Source organism: Crocodylus siamensis, chromosome 8 (assembly GCF_052110815.1).
Source record: "Crocodylus siamensis isolate JL-2025a chromosome 8, ASM5211081v1, whole genome shotgun sequence".
NCBI classification, from domain to species: Eukaryota; Metazoa; Chordata; order Crocodylia; family Crocodylidae; genus Crocodylus; species Crocodylus siamensis.
The window spans coordinates 54423623-54443430 of record NC_143402.1 but is presented as its reverse complement, the minus strand read 5'-3'; the positions used below and the strand labels follow the sequence as shown (position 1 = coordinate 54443430).

Below are 19808 nucleotides of genomic sequence, written 5' to 3'. Positions count from 1 at the left end.
GCCTTTGCTTGTCAGTCAGCCTGGCAGTGTGGGAGCTGTGTCAGCTGCCCACTGTGGCTGCTAGGGGCTGCCCTCTCAGGCCTGTGCCTGGCACAGGTTGAGCTGTTTTTCCCTGCCAGGTGCTATGCTGAGCCAAACTGCCTGGAGCCTTGAGGGAGGCTAGAGCTGCCTGGGGGAGTGGCAGGGGATGCTGCTGGAGGCTTTGGGGATGCTAAATGAACTGATCTCACTGCAGGTGAGCAGTTGGGGGCCCTTGGAACTGAAGTGGGTGGTGTCTGCAGGGTTGCCCTTAGGGGCAGGGGTGTGCCTGGGTGGGGGAAAAGGCCTTAGCCCCTTTGTGCTACAGCTGCATGCAAACATGGTGTCCTACAGACAACGTGGGCACAAGGCCAGCCTTTTGGCTCATTTCAGGAGGCAACTTGAAAACGTGGTGAGCCCCCCTGCTCCCCCTGGGGCTGAGCTCCTCCCTGAATCTTCCCATGAAGCCCTTCTGCTGCCCTGCTTCATAGGCCCCCAGGGAGGGTGCTGGCCAGGCAGGCCTGGGGGCAGTGCTGTGGCTATAGATGTCCCTCAAGGACCCAGTCTGATTCATTCTCTTTATTCCTCCAAGCAACTGATTAAGTGCTGGGCTCCGGCTGGCCAGACATGTGCCATCGTCTGTGCCTGCGGGGCTACCACTGCTTTTCCATGTGCAGTGGCCGCAGCAGCCCAGAGCTACTGCTGCCAGAGAGGTATACCAAAGCACAGCCACTTCCTCCTCAGCAGCCCTCATCTTGAGCATCTGATCTGGGCATGGCTGAAGTGCAGGGCTGGGGCATTCATCGCTGCCAGGGCAGTGCCAGGAACAGCTTCCTGCTCTGTAGCCCCACGCCTTACTCACTATTGTCCAGCTATTCCATACTCCTGCATCCATGCTTCCACTGGGCTGGTCTGCACTCAGGTACTGCTCATGTGCTGGCATCAGTTTCCTGGTGATGGGTGCTGTCACTGGAGAGTCCTGGTCTGGGTCCCCTGGCTCGGGGTGAGGGGCTGCCATGTGCTGCAGAACCAGAGCAGGATGGAGGGAGATCACCAAGCAAGCAGAGTCAGGGCTGGGCCTAGAAGGCACAGTCTTCCAGGGCAGCAGGAAGCCCCAGCAGCCATGCTGGCCCTACATCGAGATGGAGCCATCACGAAAGTTGGTTCTGCCAATGAGGGCGTTGATGAGGACGGGATGACCCTGCATGCACAGTTCCTGTGCCGCCCGCAGCATGTTGTCCAGGTTCCCCTCATTCTGCCGCGTGAGAAGAAAACCTCGGCCCCCCAGGCCTTCAGCCACTGTGTGGTAATCTGCAAGGAATGGAGGAGCATCAATGAGCACATGAAAGTGACAGGGAGGCTAGCATGGGCTAGCCAGTGTGACCATGAGCAGGACTGGCAGGAGAATCAAGGAGACCAAGGACAGAATCCTGCAGCTCTCCAGGAACTGCAGGGGCTAGCTGGCATAGGCCAGGCCCAGAGGAACAGGCCCTTTCCCTGGCCCCTTTCTGCCAGGAAGCCCTGGGGGTGGGATCAAGGGGGAGGAGGGGGTACACTGTGGGATGTGGCCTGTTGGGGTGATGGGAACTTCCAGCTCTTGCACTGCCAGGCAAGTGTGGCAACAGGATGCTCATCTGCCCACCTTTGGGGAGGCTGCATGGAGCTGGGGCCACAGACGTTGCTGTCCATGAGGATCTGCCTGGTGTGTGGGTGGCCCCTTGGCTTTCCCCACTCTCCAGAGCTGGGGTCAGGACTCACCGAGGTAGGCCAGGCCACAAGCCACACTGCTGCCCAGCAGGGGCACCTGCTCCCGAGCAATCTGGCTCCAGCAAGCATCGTTCCCCACCAACGCGATGATGGGTGTCTGCAAGGACAAGGCAAGGCAGTGCACTGCTTCCCCACCCTCAGATCATCCCCCAGACAAAGCAGGCACAAGTCACGAGGGGGAGGCTGCCAAAGGGCTTGGTCACAGCCATTGCTTGGACCACTCAGTGCATCCTTAAAGGCACAAAGGGGGGCAGAATCCAGTGCCGGCCACCCCCTGGGCAGTGGGACCCCCTCAGCTGTCTGTAATGGGGGGGAAGCTGCCCCCCACATAGTGGGAGGGTTTGTCTGGCTGCACTAACACTGACCAGTTGTCCTGTCCATAGCCTCAACTTGGTCAGAAGCTGTATGGTTTATGCAAGGGGGCTCCAATCCAGCAACTGCCCAGGCCATGAGGTGCAGGGTCAGGCTCATAGCTTTTCCCCACACTCTGGACCCCTTCCCCTACCATCCAGGCAGCCTGAGGTGGGGACCCAGCGCCCCCACCCCACCCAGTTCCTGTGAGCCGGAGCTCCCGAGCACCTGAGGACAGTTACCTTGTGTCGGACGAAGGTGTCAAACTCCAGGATGCTGTAGCCGAGTGAGCCATCCCCGTAGAGGATCCAGACCTGGGGAAGGGATGGAAGGGTATGGCCATGAGAGCAGTGCTGCAGGCATTATGTCCCTTGACTGGAGGCCTAGGGTGGGCTCATCTTGCCCTGCAGGGACTGGGCTGGAGGTAGAAGAGCTGGCAGCTCCAGGCACACAGATCCCAGAATCTCCACCCCAGACAAGCACAGAGATGCTGCCTGCAATGACCAGCTAAGTGCATGTGCAGGCAGCTTTTGGGTGCGGGCTCCTCTGGGTGCAGGGGGCACCCATATGGCAGGAACTGGGGTGGGAACTGGTAGAGAGGGACTGAGGCAGAGATCTGGGCTGAAGCGGAGCTTGGGGACCTGGGAAGAGAGGGATGAGGCAGGGCTGCCTGTCAGGAGCTGCTGGGAGACTTCCTATGCAGACTAGAGATTGTGGGTACGGCAGCCCTACCATGAAGCCCACCAGGGACTCAGGGTGTCACTCTGCCCAAACCCCTTCACAGCTCCCACCTCTTACCACTGACCTCTGAGTCAGGCCTGCAGAGCTTGGCTCCAAGAGCAAATCCACCCCCAACACCCAACGTCCCGAAGGCCCCTGAGAAGAGAAGACAGTGAAGAGATGGTCCCTGAGGGCAGGCAAAGGAGCCAGGTGGTGGGGACCTGGAACCCTGATATGGCCTCTTCAGCACCATCCAAGAGACCCACCCAGCTGAAGAGAGGCCTGGAGGACAGCTCCACAGCCCTCCTGTAGCAGTGGGGTTTGGGGCAGCTCCTGATGCTCCCACCCCAGGCTCTGCCCTCAGCCCATACAACCCACTGCCCCGAGACACACAGGGCCCTGGGCTTGTGAACCCGCTCTGGGATTGGATCTTGCACACTGTGCCCTCACCTGCTTCTGCAGAGTTCTGTGGGCTGCAAGGCACTTTTGTTCCTCATTCATAGGGCAAAAGACCTCCATTTACACACCCCAGTGGGCTGGCTGGCAGGGACAGGGTAGGAGACTCTACCTGGCCCACTGCACGGGCCTTTCCCAAGCTCATCATCACCTCCAATGCGTGGCTGGCTCAAGCACCCACTCACAGGTGGTTCTAAACTGCGCTGCCTGATACCTGGGTCCAGCCAGCAGAGGGGCCCTGGTGGCTGGATGATGTAGGCAGCGCTGCCCACGAAGTCACCCCCGTCCAACACCAACAGGCTGTTCTCAGGCAGTAGTGCATCCACATGGTGCAGGACCTTCAGGGGGTTCAGGTGCTGCTCTGTGGGCTTCTCTGCCTTCTCCCTGGCATAGTGGAGACTAGGAGTCAGTGCCAGGGCCAGGCTCTGCCCATGGCATCATGACCAATGCCACCAAGCTCCAGGTGAACTGCCCCCAAGAACAGGGTCAGGCCCTGGCCCTCCCTGTAGCATTGCCATCCTACCAGCCCAGGCGTTGCCTGCTACCTGTTGGCTTTCTCCTTCTGGTGGTCATTGTCCTTCAGACTTGCAGTCCAGTCCTGAGGACATGAATATCCCTTTAGGCCTCGTGACAGACACAGCAGGAAGGAGCTGGCATCCCCTAAGAAGAAAGCGTGTAGCCTGAACCAAGACCCCAGGTGCCTAGCAGAGGCAGCCAGGGTGCCAGGGTGGCTGCCTGTGCTGTGGGTGCCCAGCCCCTCTCCCCAGGATGCCTGGCTGTAGCACTGGGGCACACACCTCCCCCTCCACCCAGGTCATTAGCTAGGTCTTACTCTGAGGTTCCCACCAGGCAACCTGTGTTCTTGGCATGATCTCCCCTTTCAGTTAGGCAGTGATGAGGTCAGATGCACCCCCTGCCACAGAATGGGACCTGAAAGCCCCAGGCCTCACCTTGGATGGTGACCCATGGCTTCCAGAAGACATCAGAGTTGAGCAGGAGCTGGGTGCGATTCCGGTTGACAGCAATGATTTTGCTGCAGTGGCTCAGCACACGCCCGTAGGACAGGCGGAAATCACACACACTGCCTGTGGGACAATATGGGGTGAGAGGCCCAGGTCAGGCTGGAATAGGCAGCTCCTCCCCAGCCCTGCCCTCTCAACTAGTACAATGCAGCACATCCTTCTTCCCTGCCCACCTCACAGTTCAGCCTCATCCTTCCCTCTACTACCACCAAGCCCTCCCACCCCTTTGCCTATCTGGCAGCATTGCCTGCGCAGCCCAACTCATTGGATGCCCTGCCCTGCCTCGTGGTCCCCATGGGCTGAACTGGGCCTCACTCACCTGCCAGAATAACCACATCAGCCTCCTTCAGTGCTTCCCGGCGGTTCTGGTGGATGTGCAATGGGCTCTCCCTTCCCAGCATCCCACGAGCCATCCCCCCAAGGAAGCAGGGGATGGCCAGGTCCTCCAGGGCGGCTCTGTAGGGCAGAGAAGTCAGCTCCTAGCAGCGGCTCGGTCCCAGGATGATCAGCATGAGGACAGAGTTGCCACCTCTGTGGACATGTGTGCATGTGTATATGTTGAACATCCCTGTGCACAGGGTTTGCTCCACAGCATGTCTGTGCACGTGTGAATGGGGAGTTGGGGCGCGACTGGGAGCAGGGCCCACAGGTGTTCTGTTTCTTAGAGAGGGAAGACAATGTGTTGCTAAAGTTGACCACAACCCTGCTGACACTGAAGACAGCAGCCACGCAGCTTGCTCAGCACCTCTGCCTGATGTGAAAGGCCCTGATGTCCCAGCCCTGCCCCAAGCCACCTCTACCAGTGCTTCTCAGTCCCAATCTACAGCCCCCCACTATCCCAGCCCTGCTGGAGCCTCTCAATCCCGAAGCACAGCTGCCTGCTCTCCTAGCCCTGCTGATGCCTCCTATTCTGTCTCTTGCACAGTGCCCGTCAGGCCTGGGTGCCAGGCTGGGGCTGCGCTGTCTTGTCTGACATGCTGTGGTGCATCTGGTGAGGCCCTCTGCACAGCAGGCCCTGGTGCGGGCTATGTCCTCACCTGAGCTCTTCCACAGGTGTCGGTGGCAGGGTCACCTGGCTGCCCAGGAGTATAATAGGCTTCTTGGCACGGCTGACCAGCTCCACACATTGCTGTACCTGCACATGCACATGCACACGGAGTCAGGGCTGGCTGAGCCTGGGAGGGCTCTGGGGTCAGGGCAGGGTTTGGGAGGCTTCATGGAGACCCTGGTGTCACAGCTAGTGAGGTGGGGATGGAGAAGCTGGTGGAAGGTCAGGTCAACACCACAATTGGGGATAGTACTGGCTAGATGCTATGCCAGGTCTAAGGATAGGACAGTGCCAGTGCTTACAGATGCAAGGCTCGGGGGCTGTATGGATGGGCTGGAGTAGCATTAAGAAAAGCCCAAGACCTTTAGGCTCAGGTACAGGTGCATGGTGGGAAAGGCCTCTTCCTGCTGTGGCAGGCAAAACACTTTACTCTCACCCCTCCCCTCCTGCCCTGAAATGCAAGGGAAAGGGCGCCTCCCTGCACTGGGGGGAAGAGAGGGCTCCTAGCAGGCAGGGCTGCAGGGGAAGCTTCAAGCTGAGGTGGGGAAGGAAGCAGGGTCAGGGCAGCCCCAAGCTCTCACCTGCTCTGTCGTTGCCTGTGGCACGTGTACTGGCAGTGGGAAAAGGTCCCGTGGCTCCCAGGCCCCAGCAAACAGGTTCCTGAGGTAGTTGTGCTGATACCTAGGGGAAGGTAGGCTTTATCCACATGCCATGCCCCCCGACCCCCACCTCTGCACTGGCTGAGGGGCTGTCAGCAGGACAAGACCAGACTCACCAGCTCATGGCTTTGGCCATAAAGCTCTTTGGGGTCCCCTTGGGGGTCAGCTCCTTCTCCACCAAGTGGTAAGGGTACAGTATGTCCACGGGGAACTCCACAAACACAGGGCCTGAAGCAGAGGGCGCTGGTCAGATAGTCACAGCCTGGAAGGGCTGGAGCCAACCACATAACGCACCCCCAGCCCCTGCTTCCCCACCAGAAGGGATACTCATCCTTTTGCTGCCCAACCCGTCCCCTTGCATGGCCAGGCAATCCTGCCTGGCTCCATCTCTGGCCAAAACTTTCACTGATGGTGCCCGCAAAATGGCTAACAGTGCAGCTCTACATGGGGCCTGTCATGGAACAGGGCATGTCAGCCCAGTCCCACAGCAGGCTGCTCTGAGCTTTTGCAATGAAGTGATCTTATCCCTGCTCTGGGAAGGAAGAGAATTGTGCTCCTAGCAGTTTTCCGAGAACTGTGAAATCAACTGGATGAAATTCAACAAGGACAAGTGCAAAGTCCTGCATTTACGACAGAACAATCACAGCCAGTTACAGACTGGGGAATGACTGACTTGGCTGCAGTACTGCAGAGAAGGACCTGGGGGTTGCAGTGAGTTGAGCCATAACATAAGCTAAGTATGAGGGAACATTATGCTCTTGATGAAAAAGAGCCGACAGCATCCTAGGCTGTAGTAACAGGAGTATAACTTACAGAGCCCAGTCGACTGGGTGCTGGTGAGGCCTTACCTGGACTACTGTGCCCAGCTTTGAGCACAAATAAGAAAGAACCTAGCACAAAGTAACAGAAAAGTTAGAGGCCTGGGAAACATTACTTCCCAGGATAGGCTGAAAGAACTGGCATCATTTAGTCTGGAGAAGAGAAAAGTGATGGGGGAGATTTGGTAACAGCCTTCAAATATTTGAAGGGTGGTTATATGGAGGGTGGAGATAAGTCTATCTTCTGTGGCTGCAGGATAAGGGACAATGGTCTTAAATTGCAGCAAGGGAAACGTAGGCTAGATGTGAGGAAGAACTTTCTTACTAGGAGGGTGCTTCACCTTTGGAACTGGCTATCCAGAGAGGTGTGGAATTTCCATCCCTGGAAGAGTTTAACAGCAGGATAGACAAACATTTCCCTGGGATAGTTTAAACAAGGCTGATCCTGCCTTGAGCAGGGGACTAGATAAGACATGACCTCCTGAAGTCCCTTCCTAACCCTAGTTTATAGGGTTCTATGACAGGCACACCAGGGGAGAAGGAAACAGTGAAAAGGGCTCAAGCCATCTGGCATCAGTCAGGCATAGGCACTGAACTGCACTCAGACCACAGCATTCCTTGCACCAGCTTCCTGTATGGTTCAGGCCACAGCACCTCCCAGCATTTGTTCCTGGATCCAAGTCCAGGAGCCAGGCTCTGGGATGGTGGGTTGTTTGGCAAAGTGTCCTGTCTCCAGTGACAGAGAGCCCCTCTCTGATGTGTCAGCAGAAGTGAGGCCAATGGGCACCCTGACCCATTCTTTGCTGCCAGGTCCTGCTCCGGGAGGGCCAGCGCTCCTACCTGGGGTGCCGGTCTGTGCTGTGGCAATGGCGCGGCGCAGGACCGGGACGATTTCCCGTACGGTCTGCACGGAGGCGCAGAACTTGCAGAGTGGCCTCAACAGGGACATCTGGTCAATGTCCTGAAGTGCGCCCCGGCCCTACATGCAGAGATGGAGCTCTAACTACACCTGCATGGATCCCACAGAGGCCAGGCCCTGAGGTACCCCTGTCCAAGCTCCTTCCTCCCTGGCCATGGCAGCAGGATCTCCCCTCCCCCTGCATGGCACCTGCCCTGCCCTGCATCAGCACCATGATGGCACCTGCCCTGCCCTGCATCGGCACCATGCACTCACTTTCTGCAGCCTGGAGGCCGCCCCTCCTATCAGCAGTATCGGGGACTCAGCCATTTGGGCATTCTTCACAGCCGTTATGGTGTTGGTCACTCCAGGCCCTGCCGTCACTGCGGCAACTCCAACTGTCCCTGAAGTGCAAGCAAGCAGCAGGCGGTCAGCAAGAGGCACAGGTGACTGGTAGGTGTGGCACAGCCTGCCCCCACCTCTCCACCCCAGATTAGCCCTTGATGCTCAGAACAGGGTAGTTTTTTTTTGCTGCACAGGACAGTGGCGTGTTGCAGGGGGGTGGGTGGCAACTAAACCGCAGCACAGAAGTATAGGAGTGGATATGGGGCGTTTGGCCCACCTCTGGGCCCGGCCACAAGTTGTGCCCTCCCAGACTCAGGAGGCACCAGTCACCCCTAGCAGGAGGGGCCATGTAATGATGAGGCAGTGGAGAAAGGGGCCTGCTGGGAAGGTGGGAACTTGCTACTTCTGTCTGGCTAGTGCAGGCCCTTGTGCTCTATAAGACCAGGCCCCCACCCACCCTGGAATGGAAGATCAGCATTAGAAAGAAGCTGCTGAAGATGAAAGTTTGAAGGAAAAGGCCTAAGTACCAGAGAAAAGTCCCTGGCTTGGCAGGGTAGGACCCAGAGTCACACCTCTGCCCCAGCCCTTCCCCAGAGAATATCTAACCCCTCTATGGCTCACTCTACCGTGGAAGAGACAGATGAGTCAGTGCTGGCTCAAGGTCCCAGATGAGCTGGTGCAGGCCAGGAGGAGCTGGGTCACCCTGGAGCTCCAGGGTGCCTGCAGGGGCAGTGGCCCTGTCTAGAACAGTGCACTGGGTCCTGCAGTAGCAACAGCCAGGACTCCCTGCCCCAGCCCAGGCAATGCATGTACCCGAGAGCCTGGCGACGGCGTCGGCAGCAAACACAGCTGTGGCTTCGTGCCTCGTGTCCACTACACGGATGCCCAGCTTCTCACTAGCCACCAGGATGGGAGAGATGTGGCCTCCCACGAGGGTGAACAGATAGCGCACCCTGTGGGCCTTCAGCACCTCTGCCACGAGCTCACCACCATGCCGAGGGCTCCTGGGCTCCACCTGGGAAGGATGTAGAGTGTCAGTGCTGGCCGACACAGCCCCTGCAGCAGGAGCAGGCATAATCAGCATTTGCCAGGCTGCACTCAGAGCAGGGTGCCTGCTAGTGGCCAGAGGGACATGGCTCCTTGCCAGGTTGGGACGCTGCCTCACTGGCTCTAAATGTACTTGGTGGACATGCACTGCTGCTCCAGGTGTACACGCTGGCCCTGCCCAGCACACAGCTGGTCTGTAGTGTTGAGAGGGCCAAGCTGTGTCTGCACACTGTATGGTTGGCTCTTCCTGGCTCTCTGGGTGGAAAGGCACTCCAGAATGCTGCTGTGTCGCTCTAAGTGCCCACACCACAGGCAGACAGGTCGTGGCTAAGAGCAGAATGTCACTGCTAAGCCCAGACCTTCCCAGAATGCCCTGCCACAAGCACAGGCAGCAGGGGCTGCACAGACACAGCCCAGCCATGTCTGCAAGGACTGGCCTAGGGAGGACACCTGAAGCATGGTGGCACTCAGACAGTGTTTCCCACACTTCTGATACCTGTAGTATACTTCCTCTGGATTAACATTAGCAACACACTTAACTCATGCACCCAAAAACGTGTGTGTGTTTTTCAAAATACATAACATATTCTGTTCCGCTGCCAGAAGAAATCACACCAGTGCTGAGAGGTACGGTTAAAAATGACAACAAATGTACCTGTGGTTCTCAAACGGTTTAGTCTCAAGGTCCCTCTATGACTTTTCTGTATTTCGTGATTCCCCAGCTGAAAACCACTGAGATGGATCCAAATTCAGAAAGCATCTGGAAGGGACTTGAGGCTAAACAAGTTGAGAATCACTGACCCAGCTGGTGTCACTTCAAGACTGTGGGGGCAGGACCTCACTTTGCTGTGCCCTGCTCGCTCCGCAGTCTGGTCACTTCCAACCCCTGGTCTGTATATACTTCAAGGGGCAAGGAGAGCCCCTGTACCAGGGACCACAGCTACCCCTGTTGCTGAGGCTGCTCCTGTGGGATCTCACATGCTGGTTAACATCAATGCATCTCCTCCTACTGGCCCCAGGAATGAGGGAGGGGTGGCAGGGATGCTGCGAAGTGCAGATTTGTCTGTGTGTCTACCTGCTCAATTGCAGCACAGCACACTGCTGGGAGCATTGGGCAGGCTGGCACAGGGGGTGGGGAAAGGTGGGGGAAAGCAGTAGCAGTTCCCAGAGGAGCAGCCGCAGGCACTGTGGGAATAGCTGGGTCAGGGCAGTGTGCTGGACAGAGAAGAAAAGCATTTACCTCCTCATGTAGGGAATATCACGGCACTTTTCTACTGCCCTTGCGGCAGGCCCTTTGAAAATCATTACTTTAGGACAGTGGTGCCCAACCTTTTTGGCTGGGAGGCCAGAAGGGCAGTGCCTGGTCCAGCCATAGGTTGGATCCGGCCAGTGGTCCAGATTTGATACCCAGGGCAGTCATAGTGGGGCCCCATCCAGCTGTGCAGAGGGGTGAGGGGGCAGCTCAGCCCCAAACTGGCCCCACAGTAGGAGGAAAGAGCATGACCCAGTCCCATCCTGACCCAGCGGGGGGAAAGGGAAGGGAAAGTGACATAGCTCAGCCCCAATCCAGAGTGGGGGAGGGAGGGGCAGAGAAGAAGGCTTTCTGTCTCAGGAGCCCAGATGGTCTGGGAGCTGGAAGCTTTACCTTATGCCAGAGCTGACACAGCAGACCCAGCCTGTGTGCTGCTGTGAGCAGAGCCATCACTAGGATCCCCAGCAGCACAGCAGGGAACAAGGTACAGTTGCAGCTGCTGCTGGTGGAGACAGTGGCAGGATCCATGGTGAAGCCTTGCTGGCAGAGGATCGCCCAACATGCAGCTCCTGTCCCAGAAGCAAAGAACAAAATAATCAGCTGCTTCCTCCTCCGTGGGAGAAGTCCATAAACAGCTCCATTAAAAGCTCCTCTGTTCTCCCTCATACATGCTCAGAGCTCTCCTCTGCAATGACACCTACAGAACCCATGATGCGGGGTGAGGCAACGGGTGCTGAGAACACTGCCTTTCCCGCTGCCTGGTGCTGGCCTTTCGGCTCCTGGTGCTGCTTCTTGTCCCTAGCCACCTTACATGTAGATTGCATGTGGCTCCTCTGTGCTGCCATGTGACCCTCAATGTGTTGCAGGGAGTGGCAGCAGGCTGCAGAGGCCAGAGCTACCCAATGGCATTGTTTGCTACCTATGCAGGCATCTGGCCCTGACGCAGATAGAGACATGGAGCTGCCTTGCCCTGCCTCCGCTGGCCAGGGCTCTCACACCTGCTGTTCCACAGCCCCTGAGCCAGTGCCTGGTGCGCCAGCAGAGCCCCCAGCTGGGCTAAGTGCTGAAGCCAAGACCTGTGGCATCTCCATTTTAGGCTCTTCAGTGGGGCCCCTGCCTGCATGCCTCCAAATGCTGGGAGCATCATTCCCACCTCACAGGTAGGGAGCAAAGCTCAGAAAACAAATACCTTGGCTTAAGGCCCCCTGTGGTTGTCAGTGGCACAAAAAATGACAGGAGCCCTGGGTTCCAGGCCAGTGCTTGGGCTGTGCTCTCCTTCTGCTCTGAATGGCGCAGCTAGAGCTTTCCCTGGAGGCAGGGAATGCGGAAGAGCAGGTTATTGACTTGTGAGCAGCCTGGCTGAGACGGACTCTGCCCTGCAGCAGCAGGGAGAAATGCTGTTACAGCATGTACTGCCTGGTAAAGCCTGTGGGAACAATTTTGCATGCCCAGTCCATTTGCTAATAGTTTGGTGATGAAGGCTCCCACAGGAGAGGTGCCATGTCCTGGCTGCCCAGGCTGTGTTCACCACACCCTCAAATTCCAGGTTGTAATTAGGGTTTCCGGGGGGGGGTGGGGGGGGCAGGGAGCTCTAAACTGTGGAATACACAACAATCTAGTTCACAAGGCAGCACCCTCCCTATTGCAGGTTACAGAGGTGGGCGGATGAGACTAAGATGGAGTTCAACACAGACAAGTGCAGGGTGCTGCATCTAGGGAGAAGGAACCAGCAACACACCTATAGGCTGGGAAACACCCTTCTCGTCAACATGGTGGCAGAATGGGATCTTGGGAGTCATTGTTGACTCCAGGATGAACATGAGCCACCAATGCAAGGAAGCGGTCAGTAAGGCTAATTGCACCTTGTCATGCATCTACAGATGCATCACAAGCAGGTCCAAGGAGGTGATTCTCCCCTCTATGCGGAGTTGGTCAGGCCGCAGTTGGAGTACTGCATCCAGTTCTGGGCACCGCGCTTCAGGAGGGATGTGGCTAGCACTGAGAGGGTCCAGAGGAGGCCACTCGCATGATCAGGGGGCAGCAGGGCAGGCCCTATGAGGAGAGGCTATGGGTCCTGAACCTGTTCAGCCTCTACAAGAGAAGGCTAATGGGGGATCTGGTGGCAGTTTACAAACTCAGCAGGGGGGACCAGCGGGAATTGGGTGAGGCTGTGTTTCCCTGGGCACTATCCAGGGTTACTAGAAATAACGGCCACAAATTGTTAGAGAGAAGGTTCAGGCTTGATATTAGGAGACATTACTTTACGGTTAGGGCTGCCAGGTTCTGGAATGGACTCCCAAGTGAGATGGTCCTCTCTCCTACCTTGGGGGTCTTCAAGAAGAGACTGGACAGATATTTGGCTGGGGTGATATGTATATGGCATCCGTTCCTGCCTGGGGCAGGGGGTTGGACCTGATGATCTGTTTAGGTCTCTTCCGACCCTAAGTACTATGATACTATGATTGCCTTGTGATCACCTTCTGCTCGCTCCTTTTCTTGGAAGTCTGAAAAGTAGCATCCCTCCAGGAACGGTGGGATGGGGAGACCTAATTCATTAAGGATCATACCTTGGAAGCAGCCATCCATGCAGGACACGCAAGAGCAGCCTCATGCTGAAGTGCCACGTGGCTGCTCCCAGCTGCGATGTAGCACATATGCATTTCGGGCCAGAGAAGCAGCCTTTTATCTTGCTAGGAATGGTTGGCTTGATACCAAGGAATGCAGATGTGCTTCCTGGTACCAAATTGAATGCAAATGGGTCAACATGACTTGAACTTTGCTCTTTTCCTGCACAGCACAAAGTTCAATGCCAATGCTCCTCAGGCCTAGTTTAGCAAACTGCTAATCATCTCTCAAGACTCTGCATCTAAGGTGTAAGACAACCTCACTGCACTTAGCTGAGTGAGCTCTAGGGAGAAAACCAGATAAGCACACGGGCAAGATAACAGGCCAGGGGTTCCCAACCTTATTATGCTGAGGACTGGCAAACCACAGACTGGAAGTGACCATGGACCAGCAGTGACTGGCATACTGTGGGCAGGAAGCCAACCATTTTTATACTTAGTGTAAAAAATGGGTTGGCTGTTGGTCTGCAGTATGCCCGTCACTTCCAGTCTGGTTTGCCAGTCCATGGTCACTTCTGGTCCGCGGCAGCCAACCCTCCTGTATACTGGCAGCCAACCCTTCACAGCCTGGTACTGGGCTGCAGCCCCAGGGGTTGGGAACCTGTGACATAGGCTCAGAAACTGGGAAAGAACATGAAAGGCAGCCAGCCTTAACCAGCAATTCCACTCTCACCGAGGGGGAGAAACTCATTAACCCTTTCAGAAACCTTGTAACTCAAGGATAGCAGAAGACAGCCTTCTTGGGCCAGGAAAGGGTAATGAGCTGATAAGGAGAAACTCAAGGACTCCGAGTTTGATTTTCATTCACTTCCCATTTCCACTTACAGTTATGACACTCATGACAACTGCTCCTGGAATTCAAGACAATCCCTCAATCCAGGGCTCAGCAATGTTTGCTAGTGGTGGGCTGGAATGACCCAGTTCAAATTAAAGACAGACTAGCATTAGGACCCCACTGCTAATACTACTTCTCTGCTGCCCAGTTGTGGTGTGGGCCCACTGCTACATACCACTTTAACTTGCTGACACCAAACATTGTCAACACCCCTGCTCTGCAAACCAGATCTAATGGTTCCATGGTCTGGATCTGGATGACAGGCCATAAGCTGCCACTCCCTGCCCTGATCAATTCCAGTTGCATCAAAGTCTTCTGGCCAATGTCATCAAGCGGAGAGAGTCAGAGTCTGGATGGGCAAGCCAATTTTTCTTCTTGGATGAACAGGCCTGCATTGTTTGGCGAGGGCAATAAACCCCTGTACTCCTTTCAGAAGTTGCAGTGACTGAATTACCAGGTTCTCATGAAAAGACCTCCTCATTAGACATTATGTACGTCACTGAGACCTCAGCCTAAGGAACAACAGCACTAGTTGGCCCAAGTTCTCCCTAAATCCATCTACCAATCAGAGGATTTTTAGATTTCTCTTCTTGGAGAGAAAGTTCTGCCTTTTCAAGAAACCAAAGCTGTCTGAGGACAAGCACCTGAGCTGAGGATGCACGCAATTGCTGGGAACTCTGCATACAATTTCACCCTGCTTAGCTGGAATCCCAGATTCAAGGGACATTATGGACCTGTAAGAAATCCAGTCTGAATATCCTGATTCCTGTAGCACAGAAGCTACAGGAGCAGAGCAACTTGCAGGTCTTAGGTGGAAGCTATGGTAAAAAAATCCATCAGCACCCTCCTACTATAAGCAAATTCCCAGTTGTGTTGAAAGAGAGACACCTGAAGGGCCCAAATCCATGACAAATGGATATCCTCTCCATTTTCAAATCTCCCCTGGGGCCCTGAAGTGCTGGCAACAGCTGGCGGGGCTGAGACCTTAGGTTGCTAGGTTTGTGTTTGCAGAGGCAGCAACTGGGTGGTAAGGCGTGGTCCGTTCTGTGGGGATGGGTGAGAGCTCTGCTTTGAAAATCCCATTAATCATCATAAAAGCAAAATCAGACCGCTGGAACTTGAATTCATTCACCACCTCCTCCCATTGCTGACAAATGGCTTGGCTACCTCTGCAAGCACAAGTGCAAAGTTTTGGGGAGAAATGCCAAACTAGAGCAGGAGAGGTGCTATGCTTTGATGCATCCAGCAGGTCTGAGCTTCCGCAGCGCACACACCTCTGAGGAGGAAGGGCTTCCTTCTGTCCCCTTCCAGCAGTGCTGCATTGTCTTGCTGGACTTTTTACCCTTGATACCCTGGCTTGCGGGAAGGGGGTCCCATCCTGCTCCAGAGCACCAGCTGTAGATGACACTCTGTTCCTCTGCAGGTTTTGCAGACGTCCTATGCCTATGTGGTTTTTAATGCTGCTTCGCAACTGTTTCCAGCCCCTTTACATGTCATGTGCAGCTCACACTTCTTGCTGGGAGACCCTGCAGCAGCCATAGAGTATCTTTCAAAGTCTTTCTGGCTAAACATGAGTCAATAGGGGGGAGCTATCAACACTCATACTGCTCCCACTTATGCCCTGTGCTTGTTGCCATAGTTCGGCTCTTTTCCAATTGTGTCAGCTGCCAATTTTACCAGCAAAAATGCTGCTGTCCAGCTCACTGACCCAAGTTACCAATGGTATCACATCTAGCACCAACCCTTCTGGATGCTTGCTACTGGAAACACCCCTATTTGGGGATGACTGCTTACTGATGGCTACTAGAGACCCGCCAGGTGACTGATTCTTAATCCAGCCTATGTCGGCTGCTGTTGGCGATGGTGTTCCAAACTGGAATGCTGTGCAGGACTAAGGCAACCCCTTACAGAGGCATTAGGTGCAGTACTTAAGGCCTAAGGCTTGGGGTTTCTGCTGCCTAGTGGAATTCACCCTTTCCATGTTCAGCATTGTGCAGGGTGTCTGTGTGCCTAAGCAATGGTAAGGGCTGAAGAACGACATCTGCAAAGCCAGCACACGGAGCGGGGAGTTGTTTTTTCTGGCCAGTAGGAACTACTACAGAGAGAGCAAGGCTTAAGCTTCTGTGTCATTGAGAGGTGTGCGCCATTTCCCTTGGGCTTCAGCTCAACCCCCCCACCAGCTTAGAGTCTGTTACCCAATAGGAGTGGGCCCTTTCTGCGACAGCTGGTGCAGCAGTGCTGGCAATCCCCTCACACTGCAGACAAGCCTGCAGGGCACTCAGGGTCATCTCAGTTTGGCCTGAAAGTGAAAAGAAATCCAAAAATTGTGCTCTTGGCTATGACTGCTCCTTTAAGATGAAGCTGGAAGTTGAGTTGAACACCAGGCTGCTGCTGTCACCATCAGCTCTTGTTTCCATGGTGCGACAACATCCCAGAAAAATCACATTCATAGAAAAGCCAGACTAGTCAGGCCCTCCAGAGGTCATATCTAGTCCAAGCCTCTGCTTGAGGCAGCTATCTAAGGCCCTACCAAGTCCTGGGACCTCCTAGTCAATCTCCTTCTGGCCCTGGCTGAGCACTCTATCTACCAGATGGACGAAGGTTCTGGCCAGGGGGAAACCAAGGCAACTGTGGGCAGCAGTACATGACTTTGAGCAGTTTTACTGTGCAGCATCTGCAGGCTCCTTGGACTCGTTCAAGAGGCAGTGGGCACTACCCAGCATGCTCTGCTCAGTATGTCTAAGATCCCTTGTTATGAACCTGAGACCATCCCTTCCACCAGTTTTCTCTTTCATTGTCCCAAGAACTCTGCTGTCAGGCTTCCACTGGCCTCCCTGAGGGAGGCTTATCCATTTTCTTGGCCTGCTGCACCCAGCACAACAAACTGGCTTGCTTGAGGAAGGTCCTTCTCCATCCAAGCCACTCAACAGCAGCTCTCAACCTCATTAGATTTGAGAGGCCCCTTGGAAAATGCCAGTTCTTCTTTTTTACCTTTGTTTTTAACTACAAAAAAAATCCTAAAGCGATTCTTCAGTTGCAAAGGACTCAGACAGACCTCAGCAGGGCAGACCTATCTAATGCACAGATGAATCATGGGCATCTGCCCACACAGACACACCCATGCATGTCTCCAGGCAGTTTCACTAGGCTGTGTCTGCTGGCTCCTTGGACTCATTTGAGGGCCAGTGGGCACTGACTGGCGTACTCTACTTGATGTCAGTGGTGACGCATAGGGAGGGCACAGGGGTACAAGTGCACCCCTAGAGAGCGCCGGTGAACTCTCTGACTGGCTGCATTTGCTGCTTACATGATGGGCAGGTGGAAGTGCCAGCGCTCCCCCTGCAAGCGCCGGCAGATTGCTGCAGCCGCTCCCAGAAGCAGCTCCCCGAAGCAGCAGCAATCAGCTGTTGTGGGATCAGCTGCGGAGGTCCCCCAGTCGGCAGGATGTGCCCCCCCCGACTAAGGCAGCACCAGTCACCTGTGTGTGATGTCCCGCCTTGGTGCACTTGTTTTAAAAGTCTGACCTTCACTCATGTTTCTGTTCTGTTTTATGTTGTTTCCAAAATTCACCTGATGTCTACCCAATGACCCCCTTTAATAACAGGGGAGACTAACCACTGCTCTATGGGTATTAAGCCCGCGTTAACCTTACGTATCAAGTAGGCCTGGTCAACCTCCTCCTAACCCTACCTGAGCTCACCATATATCTGACTAGGAGAGAAGCTCTGGCCAGAGGGACACCTGGGGACTGCGAGGCCATTTTCCTTTCCCTGGGGTGATCCCACCTCTGGGCAGAGCACCACTGGGCAGTGTCCGCTGGCTCCTTGGACTTGTTCGGGGCCAGCGGGCACTGTCTGGCATGCTCTGCTCAGTGTTCCCCTTTGGTGTGCTAGTTTTAAATTTTGACCACCTCCCCTGTTCCTGCCATGTCTTTAGTCCCTAGAAACCAGCAACTGTCTACCCAGCGATGCCCCTTTGTCGGGGAGGCCTATCTTCCCGAGCCAACAGACAGACACGCCTGCCCCTCGTGCGCTCACACCTGCGCCGCTGGCTCGCTGGGCCGGCTCGAGGCCCGCGGGCGCTGCCGGGCGAGCCGTGATCTGCGGCCCCCCCGGCGGCTTCGCTCCGAGCCCGCGGCCTCACCGCTCGCGGCTGCTGCCCGGCGCCCCCGGCGGCAGCTCCACTCGTGCCGCGTGCGGACGGCGGCTGCCGCGGGCTCCACGCGCCCGAGGGGCGGCTCCCGCCCCGCCCCGCCCCGCCCGCACGTACCAGCCGCGGGGGAAGGATCCCGGTCCGGCCTGGCCCTCACAACCGCTTTCAACGACACCGGAAACCGCAGCCTCATGTCACTCCCTCACTTCCGGAGCCGGGTGTTGGGAAGGGGGAAGATTACGTCACGGGCTGCTCGGAGCTGCCGAGGGTCCAGGTCACGTGGGGCGCTGCCGGGTCACGTGGCTCTGGACCGCCATGGAAGCCGGGGGTTTCCGCAGCGGCAGGGTCGAGGGTCATAACCTGGCGGTTGCCATAACGGCGGGGTCGGGGGGAGGGCTCCGGGGGTTGCCGTGATGACAGGCTGCACGTCGTATCCCAAGGTTGCCATGGCAAAGGGGAGCGGGCAGCATCCCAGGGTTGCCGTGGGGACAGGCCGGGTGCTGGCAGCGGCCCGGGTGCGGCCAGGGCGGCGTCCTGGAGCTGGCGGGGCGGTGCCCGGGGGCGCCGTGGCGGCAGGGCAGGATGCAGGGCCCCGGGGGCACGAGCCTCCTGGGGTGAATTCCACTGGGCAGCAGGGACCCCGAGCCCCACCATGTTGAGGATCCAGCCAGGGACAGGAAAGGACAGGGTGGCTGCCCTGCTCCCCAGGCAGCACCTGCGTCCAGCCCAGCCCAGCGGCCCCTGGTTTTGGGGCAGGGCTGGAGGGATTGGCCCTGGGGGTGCCTTAGCCTGGGGCCTGTGAGGGACAGCAGTGGAGACCTGTATGCGCACCTGCAGTGCCCATGAGGACCCACCTTGTCCAGGTGCCCAGGATGGCCTCCCAGTGCCCACGTGTTCCCCAGCCAGATGCACAATTTAGATGATGCTTCGGGACCTTTCCTAAATTAGTACCGATTCAACCCTGTTGGTCTGGGGGGATGTGCATCCCAAGATGGGTCAGTAGTAGCTTCTCTGCTGTAAGGTGGTCCTGTGCCAGTCCCTGCCCTGCCTGTGGATTCATTACATCCACTGCTGGCCTCTGCCTAGTCAGCTCTGGCTGTGCGTGCTCTGTGCCAGTGGGGGAGTGAGCACAGCCCTAGCAGACATGGCTAATGAGCTACACTGGGAGCCATTTACAAAGTTGGACTGATGAAGTAGAGTTGTTAAGAAAGTTGCAAATGAGCCACCATGGGTGTTGGGGAGAATTGCTCCTTGTGGCACCTGGATGATTAATGTGCCTCTGGGGCACTGGCAGGAATCCCACATGTTGGAGAGACAGGCAGATGCTTCATTAAATTTGTGGAAGACATCCCACTAGGAGAAAACTCAGTAGGGCAAGGTGAGAACAAGATGACTTCCACAGAGCCCAGATTTAGCCAGCCTGGCACTGGCAGGACCTGCTGTCCATGTAGTTGTCAGGAGGCAGGTCAACCCAGCAGTGTCAGCCTAGGTAGAGCTTAGTCTTAATAGATAAAGAAAGCTTTTAGCTGATCTATCTGTGTTTTTACTGCCCATCTCTTTGGATCATATGGCCCAGAGTCTGGTATACTTGATGTTAGGCTGGTGTGAGCCCCATATGCTACTGTGGTGTTTTCATTTACATTTGGAGGACAGAGGTGCACTGTAGACTGCCAGAAGTGTGAAGGGTTGACAATGGTCCATTGCTCCAAAAAAACTGAGATCCATATTCAACTCCAGTCTGGTTTGGGAGTGGTCAATGGCTGTTGGCTTCCCAGCTATCTGAGCTCCTGATGTTG

General features: G+C 56.1%; 1 protein-coding gene across 2 annotated transcripts; it reads right to left on the bottom strand.

The window, feature by feature from the left end:
- Positions 1-577: 577 nt before the first annotated feature.
- HACL2 (2-hydroxyacyl-CoA lyase 2) lies at positions 578-18279 on the bottom strand. Of its 2 annotated transcripts, none has more exons than XM_090059436.1 (16): positions 18130-18279; positions 10795-10970; positions 8916-9117; positions 8034-8161; positions 7700-7838; positions 6158-6269; positions 5964-6063; positions 5372-5469; positions 4654-4790; positions 4263-4397; positions 3858-3972; positions 3527-3696; positions 2942-3012; positions 2379-2450; positions 1777-1882; positions 578-1329 (listed from the first exon to the last, which is right to left on the bottom strand). In XM_090059436.1, the coding sequence occupies exons 1-16, from the start codon at positions 18203-18205 to the stop codon at positions 1151-1153; spliced, it is 2016 nt and encodes a 671-aa protein (XP_089915562.1). In that variant the 5' UTR covers positions 18206-18279; the 3' UTR covers positions 578-1150. The 2 variants fall into 2 exon arrangements, 1 of the variants encoding a protein (XP_089915562.1); XR_016443759.1 differs by having other exon boundaries at positions 1195-1329; positions 1661-1882.
- Positions 18280-19808: the final 1529 nt, after the last annotated feature.

What these genes read in the sequence shown, in the direction of transcription:
- HACL2 (XM_090059436.1), bottom strand. Translation starts at nt 18,205, where the DNA reads ATGAGGCTGCGGTTTCCGGTGTCGTTGAAAGCGGTTGTGAGGGCCAGG. An exon ending in TGTGTCAGCTCTGGCATAAG is followed by an intron (nt 9,118 to 10,794) that starts GTAAAGCTTCCA and finishes CATCCTTCCCAG; the next exon opens with GTGGAGCCCAGGAGCCCTCG. An exon ending in AGCACAGACCGGCACCCCAG is followed by an intron (nt 6,270 to 7,699) that starts GTAGGAGCGCTG and finishes CCTCTGCTTCAG; the next exon opens with GCCCTGTGTTTGTGGAGTTC.